At 36.3% G+C, this 19,980-nt stretch overlaps 1 protein-coding gene across 6 annotated transcripts in view; it reads right to left on the minus strand.

Annotated features, from left to right (window-relative positions):
* LOC107590261 (5'-AMP-activated protein kinase subunit gamma-2) overlaps positions 1-19,542 on the minus strand; it is a 43,587-nt gene extending 24,045 nt beyond the window's left edge. Inside the window, exons 1-3 of one of the 6 annotated variants that reach the window (XM_016278946.1) lie at positions 19,110-19,542; positions 9,360-9,556; positions 4,282-4,333 (exon numbers count right to left, since the gene is read on the minus strand). In XM_016278946.1, the coding sequence (XP_016134432.1) occupies positions 4,282-4,333; positions 9,360-9,556; positions 19,110-19,209 (349 nt within the window). In that variant the 5' untranslated portion in view covers positions 19,210-19,542. Of the gene's footprint in view, positions 1-4,281; positions 4,334-4,527; positions 4,748-9,359; positions 9,557-10,888; positions 10,914-16,326; positions 16,669-19,109 lie in introns of those variants that run through there. The other 5 variants (XM_016278945.1, XM_016278947.1, XM_016278949.1 and 2 more) reach the window with 5 other exon arrangements.
* Between the last annotated feature and the right edge of the window lie 438 nt (positions 19,543-19,980).

Consider the following 19,980-nt stretch of genomic DNA (forward strand, 5'->3'; position numbering starts at 1 on the left):
GAGTAGCACTTGTTGTTTGTCATTTCTCCGATCACAAATGCAGACAGAGTTTTATGTTTACGCGGCGCGAAGCAATGCAACGCAACGCGTAAAAAGACAGTATAAGTCATTATAATCAGTAATTATGTCCCCACTGGATAAAACAAATGCCTCGTTTGTAATGGGTTTTAATGTTTTTGTCTCGTCGCTCCGACACGGCATCAACAGTGTGTGAGGTGCGTAAGATTTCCGTCTCACGCTTGAGGTATTCGGCCAATCACAACGCATTGGATAGCTGGCCAATCACTGCACACCTCGCTTTTTCAGACCGATGAGCTTTGTAAAAATCGACGCGTTTCTAAAAGGCGGGGCATAGAGGAGAAACAATAATGTACAGTATGTGGAAAATAATGTGTTTTTTGAACTTTAAACCACATAAACACATTTCATTACACCAAATACACAAAATAATGTTCTTTTTAGCAACATCATATGACCCCTTTAAAGTGTTTTAAGCTATAAACCAAAGCAACTAGCTATGAGTTGAATCATAATATGAAGCAAAAAAGTATTTGAAATTAAACTAAAAATACGTAGGTACGTGGTTATTGATGCGACTGCGTCATGCACAAGGCTTCAGGAGATAAAGAGTTCCTTTGGCATGATTTGTTTGTTTTGATTCTCTGATTGGTGGAGATTTTTTGTAGAATCATGGGTAATGTAGTTTTTCACCAGCAATTACATTGGTAAACATGATTATTTAAAAATAAATTTGAAATAATGTGGGCTGATTGCTTCAACAGAAGCACATATCATTGATTAACAACATCACAGCTCACGGGAAGTCTGTTTTTAAAGGTTTATATGTAAAAACCTTTAAAATGCATTAAAAATCTATTCTCTAATGGACAAAATGAATGGGATTTTTACTTCCTAAACCCTACTGTTGCACTGACCAATAGCAAACATAAGTATTTTTCTTCATTACAAGAACAACAATACACAAATTCCATTGCGGGATTTGTGCAAATCATAATTTATATATATGTGGTATTTTCACGTACTTTCAGATGGAGCAGCATTTACTACACAGAGCCGTAGTTCACTGACAAGCTACGCAAACAGCTTTTATAAATCACAGAGCGATTTCATAATCGCGCGATTAAATCGTCTGCGATTATGAATGCGATTTTGCGTAGCTTGTCAGTGAACTACGGCTCGGTGTAGTAAATGCTGCTCCTTCTGAAAGCATGTGCTGGAGATTTACTACTGATTTCAGAACAGGCTTTACTGACAAGATGCGCATGACAATCACATTTGATTAATCGTACAGCCCTATATTATTCATTATTACATTAGCCTGCAAAAATAATTACAATATGATCATCCAAAAATTGCTCTTTTTTGGGCAATTTCAATGCATGGGGACTGGGGATTTCAAGCTTCAAAACGGACATAGACACACCATAAAAAGTATCATCAAAGTAGACCATACAAGTCATGCACTATATTCAAAGTATTTGATAGCTTTGTTTGAATAAACTAAAATGAAAACAATTAAAAATTATTTTTGGTATTTGAAATAAATCTGAAAAAATAAATATTAGATGAAAAACTTGAATGTAAAAATCTTAAATATTCCGAATGCTGCCTTAGTTCAACTTAAAGTACTAAAATTATTAAAACTAAAGCTGAAGTAATAATAAACTAGCTAAATAGAAATATTAAAAACAAAAGCTAATAAAAATAACAAAAGCACATAACAAAATTACTAAAACTTACACTAAAATTAAAGTGAAAATATAAAAATAAAACCTAATTCAAAATATTTATTTCATTCTATAATAGTATATAAATAATACTAAAATATCACTGGTTTGTGTGTAAAAAAGAGGCCTGTTTATTGAGTTGAACTAGAGAACTGAATTGATCTGAATCAAGCTGAATCAAAGGCAATTTTCAGTAAATAATAACTTAAAATATGATCTTTTCGGTCTGTGAATTATTCCTTTAAGTCAGTGCAGAAGAGTACACCAACACAAACTCATCTAAAAACTCTGAACATCTATCGTTTTACTGAGATCAAAAATTCATAATACATTTTGGGCTCTTCCAAACCAGACACTGTCAGCATAACCAAAAACACCAACCAGTGGTTTTACAGTTCAGAGACAGGTATCTGTGAGAGGTGAAAGCGTGAGAGAGGGTTTTGAGGACTTCACCGTCACTGGTGATACCTTGGGGACAACCCTCAACCTCAGCATGAGAGTGCAGATCTGCAGCCTGCACGACCTGCTCTCTGTTTCCCCTAAAAGATACAACAGTTAAAAGAACAGCAGCAAAAGCCTTTATAAACAATAAGACTTACACTGCCAGATCAGTGTGGTATGCTGCTCGCCTCATATTGCTGGGAAAACCTTGCCGGAGGCAAAAGCACTTCAGAGGAAAATGCAGCTCTAAAAACTGTTTCAGGGCTGCTTCATATTCTGTCGCACAGCATTCCTTCCTTGTTAAGTTTACAAAAACAAGTGTAATTTTAACTGTAACATTTTGTAAAAACACTATGGAAAAAACTGTTAATAGATTAACAGTAAGTTCCCGTACTATATACAGGGAAAAAATTTAAAATATCTAACCAGACATTTCATGTAATTTTACAGTAAAATGCTGTTAATTTTACAGTTTTTAGAAGTAAAAATAACAAATCAATGTATTATTTACAGTCAAAAACTGTACAAAAACTGATATTCCCCGAATTCCCAGCATGACACTCCACATTTGAAAGTATTTTGTTTAAATAATCATGTTTTTTTTAATAGTTTTTGTTATTAGTTATGTATATTTGGGCTTTATGTTACATCTTCTGTTGTTTAATGAAAGTTTAATGCATTATTTAAGTATAATGTGTGTTACCATGATGGTGTTTTGTGTTTGCATGAATGACTCTGTGCACCTTCTATATATTAGAATATACTTCTGCTTGTGGCGAAGCTGCTTGTGATGAGCTTTGATTCTTCATGTGGCTTTCTCTTTTACCACCTGCATTATTATGGTGGTTGTCAGTATGTTAAAGGTACAAAACAGATTTTAATAGCAGTGTGCACTGTTGAATTTACTGGTTTACATTCAAATTTTCTTGTTTTTAAAATACAGTTTTATATACTGTAAAATTTACAGTTTTTGGCCGTAAATGTGTTTATAGTTTTTCTGTATTTTTTACAAAATTATTCTGGCAACCACAGCTGCCAAACTTATTTTGTAAAAACTACAGATTTTTTTTTTACAGCGTAGTTATAATCATGGACTAATTGTTTATTAAAACTGCAGCAATAAGCTACTTAAAAAAAAAACATTACAATCAGGTATCACATTAATAAAGAATATTCTGCGTAACACAAGCAACACTTGAGGCTTAAATGACACCAAAATATACTTTTACATTACCTTTTACATTGTTACAGCAGATATTTTAAATAAATGTTGTTATTAAGCAGCACAACTGTTTTCAACACCAATAATAATCATTTTAAAAAAAGTTTCTTGAGCAGCAAATCATCATATTAGAATGATTTCTGAATGATTATGTGACACTGAAGACTGGAGTAATAATGCTGAAAATTCAGTGTTGCCATCATAAAAATAAATTACATTTTAAAATATATTAAAATAGAAAATAGCAATATTAAATTGATATATATATATATATACAGTTTGTAGTAATAAAAAAACTGCTAATTTCATATCCTGCATCAAATTAAAAGGTTGTGCATTATTAAACACTGACTGACTTCAATCATTCTCATCCTTTAAGTGATCAATATGTGATCAATATCTGTAACTGCAAAAGCAATAAACATAATTGGGCATTTCCCTCACCCCTGAGGGACTCCTTGACGTGAGTGAGAGGCTCTCCAGCCAATAGCATCATCTGACGCATGTACACACAACAGGTTAGAAATGACGAATGGGGGGTCCCGATACATTACTGGGATCTCCAGTGATTCCCTTTCAAGCAGCTCGATGTGAAATCCACACCTTGTATAAAAACACCACACCATTGTGCCCCAAAATGACCGACCATCTGACAAGAGGACACTCCGCATCGCGTGATTATACCCGGGTTAGATTATGAATGAGATTAAAATAGACTATCCCTGGAAGTGTGAGGACTAACGTTAAATAAGTCAGCAAGGAACATCGCAATGTCAAGACTGAGAATCTGCTGAGGCAGCCGGTTCAGAAAACGAAGGCAGATCGTAACATTCACGACGCGAGAGACATATATTTCCCGCAGAGGCTTACCTTCATCCTCGAGATCGAGTTTCTCCAGCATGTCTTCAGATAAACCGTGGACCTGGGGACAGAGTGACAGTTGTCAAGCACAGACGAGGCGATCTCGCGCCGTCCACACACACACACACACACACACACACACACACACACACACACACACACACACACTGGCAGACACACGGACGGTGAGGAGACCGGTGAGTTCGGAAGTTGGCTGTCAAGATACAGTAGACAATAAGCGGCGGCAGAACAAACCGAACTGGTTTGGAGGAGAGAAAAAAACCCAAACAGGTTAAGTGCTCATGATTTAGGGTCCATCTGTCGTTGTAGGGACAGTCAGTGTTTGCAGGCGTGCACCGAATATGTACCCGAGCATCCAATGTGAAGTCAGTCATGAGACCCTCCCCCTCCGGCTTTTTATAAATGGACTGTTCCAGTTTGCTGCAGTCGCGAGCCGCCCGCCAACGGTCTGGGATTGTTTGGTGGTGGGTGGGGATTTTGATCCATCCAGATGAATCGAATCTTTTGAGTCTGTTCACTAAGATGATTCGTTCACTGATTCAGTTACTCTTTCTGCAGGTTAAAGGTGCGGTCGCATTAGCGAAATTACAGCAAATTTTCAGGTACAGAATTCACATTTAAATCTTTATAAATTGTCATCTCTAATTTCCTTTAACTGCCGTACGCCCGTTCACGAGAGAGTGGAGCTCCAGCGGATGACGTAGGACGCAAAGTAACGCGGGGTAAAACAAAACAAGTAACGCAGGGTAAGTTGTAACACACGTGGTTTAAATATTTCCACACATGCTAGCATAACCAAATTTACAGCATTTACTAGTTACTATATCAACATTATATAGAGAAAAAAGTGCGCCAAAATTCAAAAGTCTTTTGAAGATATCGCTGGACATTTATTTTACCATAGTAAAATTATATTTCTGGCTTAAGTACATTTTTCATCTCCGTTTTTATTACTCCTTTAAAATGAGACAAATCTGCTATTATTTTAATCACCAAACTGTTATTTATCAGTTTAAATTATTTTTTAATGCTTCGCTAACTATCAGAAGACAGTAACCAGTTTTAAATTCCAGTTGCGCAGATGGGGCATGTTGTAACACTGCGTTACAATGTGTTATTCTAATATATTAGCGATGTAATTTACACTATTTACTTTAATACATTTTAATGATAAACGACGAGAAACGGGTGAATAAAGACTGACAGTCAATGTTTAATGTTAAGAAATTATTATTTCAAGACATGTAAAGCATTTTGGCTGGTTTATGTGGGCCGTCCCAAGCATGGTTGCAATGTGTTCATTGTCAAACTCCAAAATCAGATTATTTTTCATTCTTAAAAAACGAATGAAATAAATAATCATTTTATTTTATTGACAAAATATTTTAGTTTGTCTTGTATATGTTTTTCATTCGATCAGATAACATTTTAAGCTGTTATATGGTCATGTTACAACGTGCCCCTCAGATGTTACAATGTACCCCACCTACGGGGCACGTTGTCACATTTCACTTCCAGTTTTTGAGGGTAAATAAAGAAAAACGTATACACTATAATTATGAAACAAAGCGACATATTTTTACTAGACAAGTGTGAAATCACTGTGGATACAAAAAATATATATACTCTGAACCCCATGTGGATTTACACAATTTGAGAAAGTCAAAAAGTGTTACTTTGTGCTCTGCTCTCCCCTAGGCATAGCGTAAGCTCCAGTGATAAGTGACAAATGCAGAAGCGCAAAAAATTGTAAAGAAAAATGTCAGAGGATTTCGATATAAGCCAAGAGGAGACTGGTTTTCCTAGGATGGCCTGACTGTTAGTAAATCATGGGGTAGGTGAACTATCCCTTTAAGTTTAGTCATGCTAGTTCAAGTGACACCACTTGAACCAGTAGCTAAATCTGCATGGGGAAATCCTTCGCCTATATACAACATTCATGATCGCATGGATTCTAATTGAAATTACCAGATTTCGCCAACAAAAGTTCGCTGTACAGTGGAAAATGTGACTGCACCTTTAATGCCGTTACCCCAATAGGTTGAGACAAGTAAGCACTTGTGTTTGTATAATAAATCATTGCCTAATCAATTGTTGGCTTTATTATATTTTTTATAATCGTTCTAATTCTATGAGAATTATGAACTATAAACTAAACAATAACTAACTACACAGAGAAATTATGTCATTGGAATCACTTTCAGATCGATTTTTTTCCTAGCTGATAATCAATTAAAACACTGACAGCCAATCAAAATTCACCCAACTTTGAGTATTTAAAGCTACAGGCGACATAACTATTGTGGACTCTAATATGGTTATCATTCTCTAGGGCAGTGGTTCTCAATTCCACTCCTGGTGTACCACTGCTCTGCACATTTTGTTTGTCTCTCTTATCTGACGCCCTCGGTTAAGTTCATGGATCTCCCTAACGAGCTGATTATCTGAATCAGGTGCGTTAAATAAGGAAGACATGCAAAATGTGCAGAGCAGTGGTACCCCAGGACTGAAATTGAGAACCACTGCTCTAGGGCCTTCAGAGCAACACACCAGTTATGTCGAAAAGTTCTAATTAATTCAGTTTTCTCAAATCAGATGTCTCCGTTAATTCAGTTCGTTGACGAACAAGATTCAGTTTACACACAAAGTCTAAAAACACTTATTGCTTCGGTAAAGGAGGCGTATTCGTTCAGAATGTCCAACCAATGAACTGCTCTGTCACATACGCCACTAAAAAATGATTTGTTCATGATATAATCAGTCAGTCGCACACTTGAAATCAGTGAACAGATAATATGAGTCAGTGTGCAGAAGAATGATTCACTAAAATAAAAGATTCGTTTAACAACAGTGACTCATTCATAAATGAAACACTAGTTGTTTAAACCTGAAGGGAACTTGTACATGAAATGTTAACCTTAAAATGTTACCAAATTGTTCATATTCTTAATATTGAATCTTATTAGTGGCAGTATTTCTCTCCTTGATTGTGCTTATGGTATTTGTGAGTGGTTTTCCAAGAATAAATTCTTACACTTTCATATCTAATATGCATTTGCACATCTATGCATCCAAATTTAAATCAGCTCTGTGTACAGAAAGACTGTCTGTGCAAATAAAGCCAGTAGTGCGGCACTGCTGTTTGTGTGGTGCCCATCTGGCCGTGACACTCTTTCTTAACCTCCTGCATCTTTTTCCTTTTCTCTCCACTTAATGGCTCTCCTTGGACCTAGATAGAATGAAATCAATTTAACATACACAGCTGTTTAAAATCATGAAAACCTATAGAGGCCGTCCCGGCTCCAAAGATATTTCACACAACTGTTTTTGGTCTTTCCCAGAGCAACATCTGGCGTGGAGGGTAGTTAAAATGAACTGTGCCCAAATTCCTGCCTGATGAATCAGTGGGTGTGGCTATCTGAACGAACTTGAAAACCCCTATGAATATACAACAGAAGTAAACAAACACATAAGGGGTGGCCACGAGAAAAATGTTAGTTCACAAATCTGGGGAATTACAAATAATGGGAGAGTGGAAAAAAACTTAGTGTCAGACCTTAACAGAGAGTGAGAGGCATTAAGTTTATTTAACAGACAGCAGCGAACAGGGAAGGTGTCTGAGAAGCTGTGATTCTGTTCATCCGCATTGACCCATATGAGACCCACACTCAGCACATGTCAGTGGATTAATACATGAAATGACAATCGCTGAGAGTGGATTTTCAGAGGTTGCTAAAGATAAAGTGACATTATTGCACTGCATTGAGTTGCACATTTTTAGGGATGAATTCACAAAACTTGCGCTACTTTTATATTTTCATCTATGTTGAAACACTACGGCACAGTGAGTATTTAAATTTGGCTCATTATAGGACCTTACTGATAAATTATTATATTTGCCTGAAAAATGTACGAACAGATACTGTATACCGTAGGTGAATGAGACTCAAAGTGTGAGAGAAAGAGTAAAGGAAATGCACATAAAGATTCACAAGAAGTTGATAACACATCTGCTGAGTGCAGCCTTGGACCTCTGCTTAAATTACCGGGCAGGAGGCAAGGACAACAGCATTGCAGATGGTGACTGCTGTATTGATTTTGGCATGTGACGGTCAGTGTGTTGAGTCGTAAAAATCTGATTAGATCCATCGACAGGAACTGGCGAGTTCTAAAAGTATTGTGTGCCTGTTTTAAGGAATCTTGTCGATTTATAAATGTTGAATATATATTCCATAATTAAATATATATTTCAATATATATAAAGTATTTTGGGTCAAAGTTTTTGACAGTTTAAAAAAAATAATAAATATAATGTGTAAAGACAAACTACTCATATTCATGTGGCTCTTCAGATAAATGTGTGTTTTATTATTTTATAATAATTAATTTATAAATGTATGTAAATTATATGAATATAACTTATTTAATAATTTATATAATATATTGTTATATATAACATGTTATATCTACAGTATATTATATCTATCTGTTATATATATACAGGACTAAAAATGTTTTTTTATTGGTCTTATGAAGTATTCTAATTTGTTGAGATAGTGAATTGGTGGGTTTTTGTTAAATGTGAGCCAAAATCATCACAATTAAAAGAACCAAAGACTTAAACTACTTCAGTCTGTGTGCATTGAATTTATTTAATACACGAGTTTCACAATTTGAGTTGAATTACTGAAATAAATGAACTTTTCCATGACATTCTAATTTATTGAGATGCAAATGTTGTTTAAATATATATTAATATAAAGTTATTTTATTTTATAGTTCATACATTTGCAAAATCTGCATGCATTCTTTTAAATCTTAAATGCCCAAAACATATTTTCAAGGATCGGGAGCTTTTCATGATCCTTATTGGAAAGTTTTTTGCTTGAAATCTTGTACAGAAACACTATTCATAGGAAGTCACAATTTCTGTCAGGAAGCGTTATGCTTTGTCTTTATTGTTTTGCTTGTATTTAATTATTAAAACATATATCGGATGATCACTTGAAAATGAATGCTGCAGAAAACGACTCCGATGTATCAATGTCCCGCTGTAGATCACTCACCACACGTGAGGTAGATAGAGGTGCCGAGCAGAGACAGGGCGGTGGTTTTGCGGCAGGCGGGCTGTGGTGCTGTCCTGTGTCGAGGGGGGAGGAGGAGGAACGGTGCACTGTGTCATGCCGACTGCCTTCCAGAAGATATGCCGAAGTCTGCTTGGTCAGTTGTGTTGGAGTGGTGGGTGATGAGGAGATACCAGAAGCTGTAGAAACAGAGACACAACAGATATCATCTATCTATCTGGAATGAAATTTGATGTTGCTACTATCACAGAAACGATACACTGCACCTTTAAGACTTTATAGCTGATACTGTGTACTGTGCTACAATGTCTCACTGTATCCCACGAAGGATGATTTAGATTCACCTGTCACTTAAAGGTTAGGCTGTACCTGTCATAATTTCTGATCTGCGCCTGCAGAAATAGAAGGGACCATAAGGCCTGAACCGCAGGAATTGTGGAGAGCAGAGTTTTATCACGTCATTTTACACTTCATGTGCTGTTGCAAGCTGCAAAATTCATGCTGTGATTCCTCCAGGCTCTGCCCTCCATACTGCAGTCAGATCAGAGAAAATGACCGGTATAAACAACAACACTCTGGATGTTTTTATTCTGTTACTGAGGCTACACGATTCTTCCAATACATGGCAAAGACCCAAACATGACACATTTGTCAAATTTTCCTTAAGTGTTCATCACGCCAATCGCCTGAGTAATTGGCCTGTCCGTTTTGGATTCATGCTGCGCGTTAGTTGGCCGTTAAATGATAAAATCAATCTCATTGTGGGCCCTCTAATTGCATTTTTGTGATTGCTTCAGCTCCCTGTTGTTTGAACTTGACCCACTTCTCTGTGCCGTCCTCTCCCCTGGCTGGATTCGGTTGCAGAGCCTTAAGGAAGCAGCTTGTTCTCACAGAGTGGTGTGTGGAGGAAACTTATTGAGTTTCTGCTTTGATGAGTCGATAAGAGGAGAGTGAAATGTAGCACTGCCTGCAGAGTCCAAGATACCATCAGCAAGCCAATAAGGTAAGAATATATTTCCAAGAGAACAGCCAAGATTACATCCTTCTGTCTGTCTGTCTGTCTATCCATCCATCCATCCATCCATCCATCCATCCATCCATCCATCCTTCCTTCCTTCCTTCCATCCATCCACCCACTCACCCACTCATCCATCCATCCATCCATCTATGTTGTGGGTAAAAAGAAGCCAGGCGAAGTTGATTGATGAGCATTCTTGAAAAAAAATCATAAGCATTTATCAAGCGTGAAAGAGCGATTAATGAATCCATTATATGAGAAATGTGCAATGAGAAATGATTAACAAGCCATCCTGACTACATCAAGTCACTGCACAAAGTCATTATCTTCCCCCAGCCGAGACCACATGGCCATGGCTGCTGAATGAGTAAAGATATTATTTTTTAGCAGTCAGCCATCGGCCCAGTAAACACAGCACATAATAGAAAATAGAGAGCAGGGTAGGAAGAACAAAGCGTGATGTCATCAGAATGGAAATAGCCCCTCACCTCACCCGAATGCATCCACAGGGAGTTACATTCTCATCCTCCACACAAATTCACAAGGATCATCTACCATCAGGACCGCAGAGTCACATGATCTTTGCAGACGTAATTCATTACGATTCCCAGCCCAGCTGAATAGAACACACCCACAGGCCATGCTTGCAGCGCTTATCAAATTAAACTGTCCTCATGAGCAATACAAGTGGCATATTTATGAAGCCATATTACTATCAAATCATTTTAATATAATTATGGAACATAATCAAATCAAAACCAGGCTGGAGACAGGCGTAGCCCAAAGGCTCCATGCATCTTTGATATTATGTAAGACACCAAAGCCTTGTGTTCAATTCAAACACATTAAGCAGGTAAATACCAAGGTGATTTTCCTCAAACATGATTGCTCATTATAGACACGGTGTCTCTGTTGTATCATTATGCTGATATGCGCTTTTCATAAATTGCCAGGACTGTAAATCACATTGAAAGCCTCTGAAGCCAATTTAAAGATCTGAATAAATTTTTTTTTTCTTTGTAATAATGTCCACTGATGAATAATTAGACCAAGAATATGTATTAAGAAAGTAAACATTTTTCATTTTGATGTTGTTTTGACTCGGAAGTGAACTTCACTCTGTAAATATGGCACAATCCTGCACACACACTGCTGTCAGCTCTTCCTCTGCTGTCATCATGACATCTTTTGATGTTTACCCAGCAGACAGAGGTTAACAAACTTCATCCTCAGTGACCAATGACCCTTGGCCCAGTGTCAGATAAATTAACCCAATGCTGCATGCTTTTAACCCTGCTCACGGGCAAAACACTTACTATTCAACGAGCCATAACAGATAAACCAATATTCCAAACACAAACCTTCAATAGCACTTGACATGATTCATTTTTCAGTCCAAAAGTAAGCTTTAGAAAAGCAGTAACACAACTAACTTCACAAAAGGCCTCAGCACAATCACATCAGCCAGCATTGACCTCTTCATTTGCCTTTTCTGCCTGTCTGTCTCTCGTTCGCTTTGACTGAGTGATGAGCTACAACCAAAGTCTTTTACATATGTCTGCTGATTACATACGTGTCTGCTGATTAAACACACTGAACTGATGTTTGTTCTGTGAGAAGATATCATCAGACATGCATGAGAACAAGCACATTCTCTAAAAGTCCTGTGAAGAAAGGACAGCAAGCTCTCTTAAAGACATAATACAGACAGAGATGTGGGATCTTATCAAAATTCCAAGGACATTTTTGAATATACTGTATGAAGACACAGTAAGCTGAGCAGCGTAAAAGCATAAAATGCTTTAGTGACGCCTAAAGCATTTTATGCAGAATTGCATATCATAAAAACCGGGACAGCTTTATGGTTATGAATACAATTTACTATATATGAATACAAAAGTAAGCTGTTTTCTAACTGTATTAGCACGCCATTAAGCTTGTGAACAGCAAGATGGCTACATTCAGAATAGCATATTTATGCAGTGTGCAGAATGCAGTTTTACTGGATGGCAATATTGCTTGGAAAATTGTACCCCATAATTCAAAGCATATTTTGATTTTCTGTTTCCATTTCTGCCAGAATCAATATCCCCTGTGATTTTTGGATCAGAATGCATTTTGCACATCTGCAAAACAAATAAAGTAAGTGCGATTAGATTAGAATGCATTTTACTCACACAATAAAAATAATAATTTTTATTTACAATTTATTAGTCTATTTTTTTTTAAATATACCATTTTACTTAATGAATTGAGATTTTATTAATTAATGAATTAAATGAGAATGAATGCACATGTTTGAAATGGTTTATTAAAAATATTTTATTACAGTTTATTACAATATATTATTAAAATAGTATACATTGTATACTACACAGTGTCCAGTAAGCAGTATGCTATAGTATTTAATTCTGAACATAGGCTATGTGTCTTCTGAATTAAAGGGATAGTTCACCCAAAAATGAAAATTATCCTATGATTTACTCACCCTTAAGCCATCTTAGGTGTATATGACTTTCTTCTTTCAGACGAATACAATCGGAGTTATATTTAAAAATGTCCTGGCTCTTCCAAGCTTTATTATTGCAGTGAATGATGGTCAAGATTTTGAAGCCCAAAAAAGTGCGTCGATAAAAGTAATCCACACGGCTCTGGGGAGTTAATAAAGGGCTTCTGAAGCGAAGAAATGAGTTTGTGTAAGAATAATATCCATATTTAAAACTTTATAAACTGTAATTTGTAGCTTCCTTTAACTGCTTTACGCGTGTGTAACAATATTCGTAGATCGGGGAAGAAGGAGGCGGGAATTGGCAAACATTTAAACATAAAACTTTTTTTATGTTTAAATTATTTAAACATAATATAAATTAAATTTATATTAAGCATATACACCTGATGGCTTGAGGGTGAGTAAATTATGGGGTAATTTTCATTTTTGGGTGAACTATCCCTTTAAAGTACATGCTCATAGTTTAAATGCGGCCAATGAGAACACAAGCTGCGATAGCTGTTGCTTTGGATTGTGTCACAAAGTCCAGGCTGTTCTCCCAGCAGGCACCATCTCCATGTCATAGTGACGCCTGTCAATCCATTCAACCAATAGGATTGCATTTTCTCATGCAGTGTATGACATTTGCAACACGTGAGAGGTAGCGCTTACTGCTCTCATTTTCAGCACACAACCGCTTTTACAGAAGCAAGACTCGGATCTGATCAGAGTTTGGCTCTATTTTTAGAGCGAAGTCTTAATATTTGGATCCTAGTTCAACAGAAGCTGCACTTTAAAGTGTTCAGAGGCGATTCACTGTTCCTTCATCACACTCGCTAGAACTCTGTTAGTCCAGAGAGACAGTTTTTTGGCATCATAACCCTAACACAACCATTGCTAAAGCAAGTTAAACGAAAGATAAATAAAAGAAAGTAGACAATTCATAAATAAAATGTGACTGCCAGGGAAAGGGTGCTTCTACTAAATACTGAGCAAAGGGTCTGAATACTTAGGACCATGTGATATTTCAGTTTTTCTTTTTTAATAAATCTGCAAAAATGTCAACAATTCTGTGTTTTTCTGTCAATATGGGGTGCTGTGTGTACATTGAGGGAAAAAAATTAACTTAAATGATTTTAGCAAATGGCTGCAATATAACAAAGAGTGAAAAATTTAAGGGGGTCTGAATACTTTCCGTACCCACTGTAGTTGTTAAGCTGTATTAATCAATTATAATTATAATTCTCTACTGAATAATGTATGGTCGATTTGTGTGTGTGTGTGTATGTTTTATTAATTAAATAATTTTATATTTCTTAATTTAGTTTTAATTTATATTTTATTTTTAAACATGCTTATTTTATTATGGCCATCTGAGGGGACAAATACTGAAACAGTACTGTCTAACAGGTCTCAGATCAGTGAGGGACATCCTCCAAATGCTATTTGCACATTGTCCTGACATTTTGTGTCATTTGTGTCTCTGTATCATCCATCAGCCTGTCAGCTTTTCAATATCACTCCAACCTCCAGACCTGTTTACAGAGGGCAAGCATGATCCACTCTTTTCCCCTTCTCCTCTCACTCTCGCTCTTTCTTTTCAGTCAATTGTTTTTCCATCCACTGACTGTTAGATACAGAGTGGAACGTGATCTGTTGGTTAATGTAGGTAAGTGGCTAGTTGTAGCGGATAAGCTCAGATACAGCAGCAACTGTATATGCTATTCAAAAGTCAGCAAGATGTTGTAATGTTCTTGAAATCTTTTATGCTCACTAAGGCTGCATTTACTTTATAATAAAATATAACAAAAACCGTAATACTGTGAAATATTATTACAATTTAAAATAACTGTTTACTATTTTAATACGTTTCAAAATGTAGTTTATTCCTGTGATGCAAAGCTGAATTTTCAGCATCATTACTCCAGTCTTCAGTGTCACATCATCCTTCAGAAATCAGTCTAATATGATGATTTGATGCTTAAGAGATTTCTTATTATTATCAACGCATTTCTTCTTATTATCAAAGTTGAAAACAGTTGTGCTGCTTAATATTTTTGTGAAAACTATGATGTAGGATTCTTTGATCAATAAAAGTTTAAAAGAACAGCAGTTATTTTTACATTATAAATGTCTTTACTGTCACTTTGTTCAGTTTAATGCATCCTTGCTGGATATATTACTTTCTTTCAAAAAATACAAAAATGATATATCTGTAATTAGATGCGGGTGGCCAAACATTTAGTCATTTTCATATAGTCATAATTATTGTTTGCCTGAAGCACAGATGGTTTATACGGAAAATACGGAGAGCAAAAATGTCACAAAGTGAATACAATGGAAAGACTAATTTTATAAAGGCTAGGCCCATTTCTGCCAATAAAGGGTAATTTCAATCTTATATTTCACAATATCTCACTGTGTGACTTTATATCCTACATGTGACTTTGTTTCATATTTTAAACTTTATCTCACAATTACCTTTTTTCTCTAAGGCTGAAATTGGCTTCCATAGGAGACAACATATGAACATAACACAATTACAACATAACATAACATAACACGCCAGCAGACACCACTTCGACAGGCTGTTTGAGGTTAACTCGAAAATAAAATAAATGTCATTTAAAGTGTATGATTTGTACGCGAGACCCAATTTGCAGCGGCAAACCCCTGTTGGCCCTTGCTATTTCCTCCCAGCAGTATTCCAATGTCATTTTTATATTTTAATGAGTCCCGCTGAAACTCACTCTCAGTAGACTATAATATAACAACTCCCATTATTAACATCACAGGATTAGCCGTCACAATCATTATACCTGAAGAAAACAAAACATCCCATTTAGAACAGTCACACAAATCTTAACAGCTTTTTGTTGATCCACATTGCAGACAAGCTTAATGTTTAGAACCTGCCACATTCCAACCAAAATCACCGGTTTGGAAGAATTACGTAATACATATCTTGAGAGAAGAAAGTCTAGTTTTCAGGGTTCTGGGTATCATCTTGCAGGATGCACTGAGAAATGACTCCTTTAGGCTTCCTGTCATCAAATTTACAGGTAAAGGGTTCTACTGCTCATGCTCTTATTGCAGTCGTGGCTTAATGGTTAGAGAGTCGGACTTGTAACCCGAAGGTTCAGTGTCCAAATACTTCTTAGTCTTCATTTTGAACATCATTTGTTTTAAGACCAAATTAACTTCTTATTTTGAGCTGGTTTACTTGAAAAGTGCTTGTGAAACTTGGTTTGATATATTGATACCTAATGCAATGATTTTCTAAGATATTCTTACATTTCAAGTTTCCAAATACATTTAACAATATCTGCAAATGTCACTCATGGAAAATATAAATGTATGATATATAACAAAGTCATGTAAATACATTTCATGTTGCTCCATAAAAAACAATGCTGTAGAATAAGCCTTAACTGCCATCTTACTGGTTCCCAGGAGGCCGTGGGGCTCTGACTGCCGTCTGCCTTTCCGCCCCTCTTGGTCCTTGCGTTTTTTGGTCCCTCTCAGGCTGCTAAACCGTTTCATGGGTGGTGAGAGAGTTCGGACAGGCTGTGGAAAGTGCAATAGGTCATTCCATACCCATAGACAGTGCTTGAAGAAGTTTTAGTTGGACCTCTTCAGTTACTTCCAGGCCTTGGATCCATATCACCCAATCATTGAGCCAGTGGCAGGTGCTCCTCAAGGATTATTCCATGCTCTTCAACCAAAGTCCTTCCTTCAGGGTTCTTCAGCTTCTTTCTCTTACAGACTCGTGTTGCTGTTTCACAGTTCTGAATCAGTGGCCAGCCGGCTGGCAAGCCTGCAGCAGATTGTCAAGTGCAGCTGTGTGTACGCCAGCGTGTGTGTGTGTGTGTGAAGCATGCCTTTAAAGCAGCATGTGTAACAAGGAGACTGTAAAAGGAAACCGACCCATGCTTGGTTTGGAATTGCTGGTGATTGGCCAAACAGCAGTAAACCCCACCCACTCATAAATAATTCACATCCTTTCACATATATTATGTGTTGGGCATCTATGTGAGTGAACTGTTTTTTTGTGTTTAATATTAGAGAAACAAAAGAGAAAATATATATATAGTTAAAAAGAAATTTCACTATCTAGTGTTAAAATGAAAAAAACTTCTAATTTCATGTGGACTGTGACTTCCTCTGAAGTCAGTTGACTTTAATAAAAATCTCATTAAGGAGAGGACAAAAATAATCCGGGGACCATAAAATAGGATTTAACCTTTCTGAATACCTTGCCAACTGAAATTAATTCAGCGCCGTGGGAGAGCATTCCTGTTTAATGCAAGAAATCTTATTTCTATTTGCTTATTAGTGGTGCAAACTAAGGCAAGCATCACTATTATTATTATTATAGTAAAGAAATTAATTATATATTCAGTTTCCACAAAAATATTAGGCAGACCAGCTGTTTTCAACATTGATGATAATAAGAAATCAAGCATCAAATCAGCATATTAGAATGATTTCTGAAGGATCATGTGACACTGAAGACTGAAGTAATGATGTTGAAAATTCATTTTTAATATATTTCAGCTTACAAAATCAGATATTTTAAACTGCATTAAAATTATTTTCCCTAAAAAATTAAGAATAATTAAATAATTACATAAATTTTAAAAAGTGACCAAAAATATTACCAAGCCCATACACCTAAAATATTTAAGTTTTTTCAGCATCATTACTCCAGTCTTCAGTGTCACATCATCCTTCAGAAATCAGTCTAATATGATGATTTGATGCTTAAGAGATTTCTTATTATTATCAACGCATTTCTTCTTATTATCAAAGTTGAAAACAGTTGTGCTGCTTAATATTTTTGTGAAAACTATGATGTAGGATTCTTTGATCAATAAAAGTTTAAAAGAACAGCAGTTATTTTTACATTATAAATGTCTTTACTGTCACTTTGTTCAGTTTAATGCATCCTTGCTGGATATATTACTTTCTTTCAAAAAATACAAAAATGATATATCTGTAATTAGATGCGGGTGGCCAAACATTTAGTCATTTTCATATAGTCATAATTATTGTTTGCCTGAAGCACAGATGGTTTATACGGAAAATACGGAGAGCAAAAATGTCACAAAGTGAATACAATGGAAAGACTAATTTTATAAAGGCTAGGCCCATTTCTGCCAATAAAGGGTAATTTCAATCTTATATTTCACAATATCTCACTGTGTGACTTTATATCCTACATGTGACTTTGTTTCATATTTTAAACTTTATCTCACAATTACCTTTTTTCTCTAAGGCTGAAATTGGCTTCCATAGGAGACAACATATGAACATAACACAATTACAACATAACATAACATAACACGCCAGCAGACACCACTTCGACAGGCTGTTTGAGGTTAACTCGAAAATAAAATAAATGTCATTTAAAGTGTATGATTTGTACGCGAGACCCAATTTGCAGCGGCAAACCCCTGTTGGCCCTTGCTATTTCCTCCCAGCAGTATTCCAATGTCATTTTTATATTTTAATGAGTCCCGCTGAAACTCACTCTCAGTAGACTATAATATAACAACTCCCATTATTAACATCACAGGATTAGCCGTCACAATCATTATACCTGAAGAAAACAAAACATCCCATTTAGAACAGTCACACAAATCTTAACAGCTTTTTGTTGATCCACATTGCAGACAAGCTTAATGTTTAGAACCTGCCACATTCCAACCAAAATCACCGGTTTGGAAGAATTACGTAATACATATCTTGAGAGAAGAAAGTCTAGTTTTCAGGGTTCTGGGTATCATCTTGCAGGATGCACTGAGAAATGACTCCTTTAGGCTTCCTGTCATCAAATTTACAGGTAAAGGGTTCTACTGCTCATGCTCTTATTGCAGTCGTGGCTTAATGGTTAGAGAGTCGGACTTGTAACCCGAAGGTTCAGTGTCCAAATACTTCTTAGTCTTCATTTTGAACATCATTTGTTTTAAGACCAAATTAACTTCTTATTTTGAGCTGGTTTACTTGAAAAGTGCTTGTGAAACTTGGTTTGATATATTGATACCTAATGCAATGATTTTCTAAGATATTCTTACATTTCAAGTTTCCAAATACATTTAATAATATCTGCAAATGTCACTCATGGAAAATATAAATGTATGATATATAACAAAGTCATGTAAATACATTTCATGTTGCTCCATAAAAAACAATGCTGTAGAATAAGCCTTAACTGCCATCTTACTGGTTCCCAGGAGGCCGTGGGGCTCTGACTGCCGTCTGCCTTTCCGCCCCTCTTGGTCCTTGCGTTTTTTGGTCCCTCTCAGGCTGCTAAACCGTTTCATGGGTGGTGAGAGAGTTCGGACAGGCTGTGGAAAGTGCAATAGGTCATTCCATACCCATAGACAGTGCTTGAAGAAGTTTTAGTTGGACCTCTTCAGTTACTTCCAGGCCTTGGATCCATATCACCCAATCATTGAGCCAGTGGCAGGTGCTCCTCAAGGATTATTCCATGCTCTTCAACCAAAGTCCTTCCTTCAGGGTTCTTCAGCTTCTTTCTCTTACAGACTCGTGTTGCTGTTTCACAGTTCTGAATCAGTGGCCAGCCGGCTGGCAAGCCTGCAGCAGATTGTCAAGTGCAGCTGTGTGTACGCCAGCGTGTGTGTGTGTGTGTGTGAAGCATGCCTTTAAAGCAGCATGTGTAACAAGGAGACTGTAAAAGGAAACCGACCCATGCTTGGTTTGGAATTGCTGGTGATTGGCCAAACAGCAGTAAACCCCACCCACTCATAAATAATTCACATCCTTTCACATATATTATGTGTTGGGCATCTATGTGAGTGAACTGTTTTTTTGTGTTTAATATTAGAGAAACAAAAGAGAAAATATATATATAGTTAAAAAGAAATTTCACTATCTAGTGTTAAAATGAAAAAAACTTCTAATTTCATGTGGACTGTGACTTCCTCTGAAGTCAGTTGACTTTAATAAAAATCTCATTAAGGAGAGGACAAAAATAATCCGGGGACCATAAAATAGGATTTAACCTTTCTGAATACCTTGCCAACTGAAATTAATTCAGCGCCGTGGGAGAGCATTCCTGTTTAATGCAAGAA

This window comes from Sinocyclocheilus grahami, unplaced genomic scaffold (assembly GCF_001515645.1).
Source record: "Sinocyclocheilus grahami isolate Dianchi unplaced genomic scaffold, SAMN03320097.WGS_v1.1 scaffold126.1, whole genome shotgun sequence".
Taxonomy (NCBI): domain Eukaryota; kingdom Metazoa; phylum Chordata; class Actinopteri; order Cypriniformes; family Cyprinidae; genus Sinocyclocheilus; species Sinocyclocheilus grahami.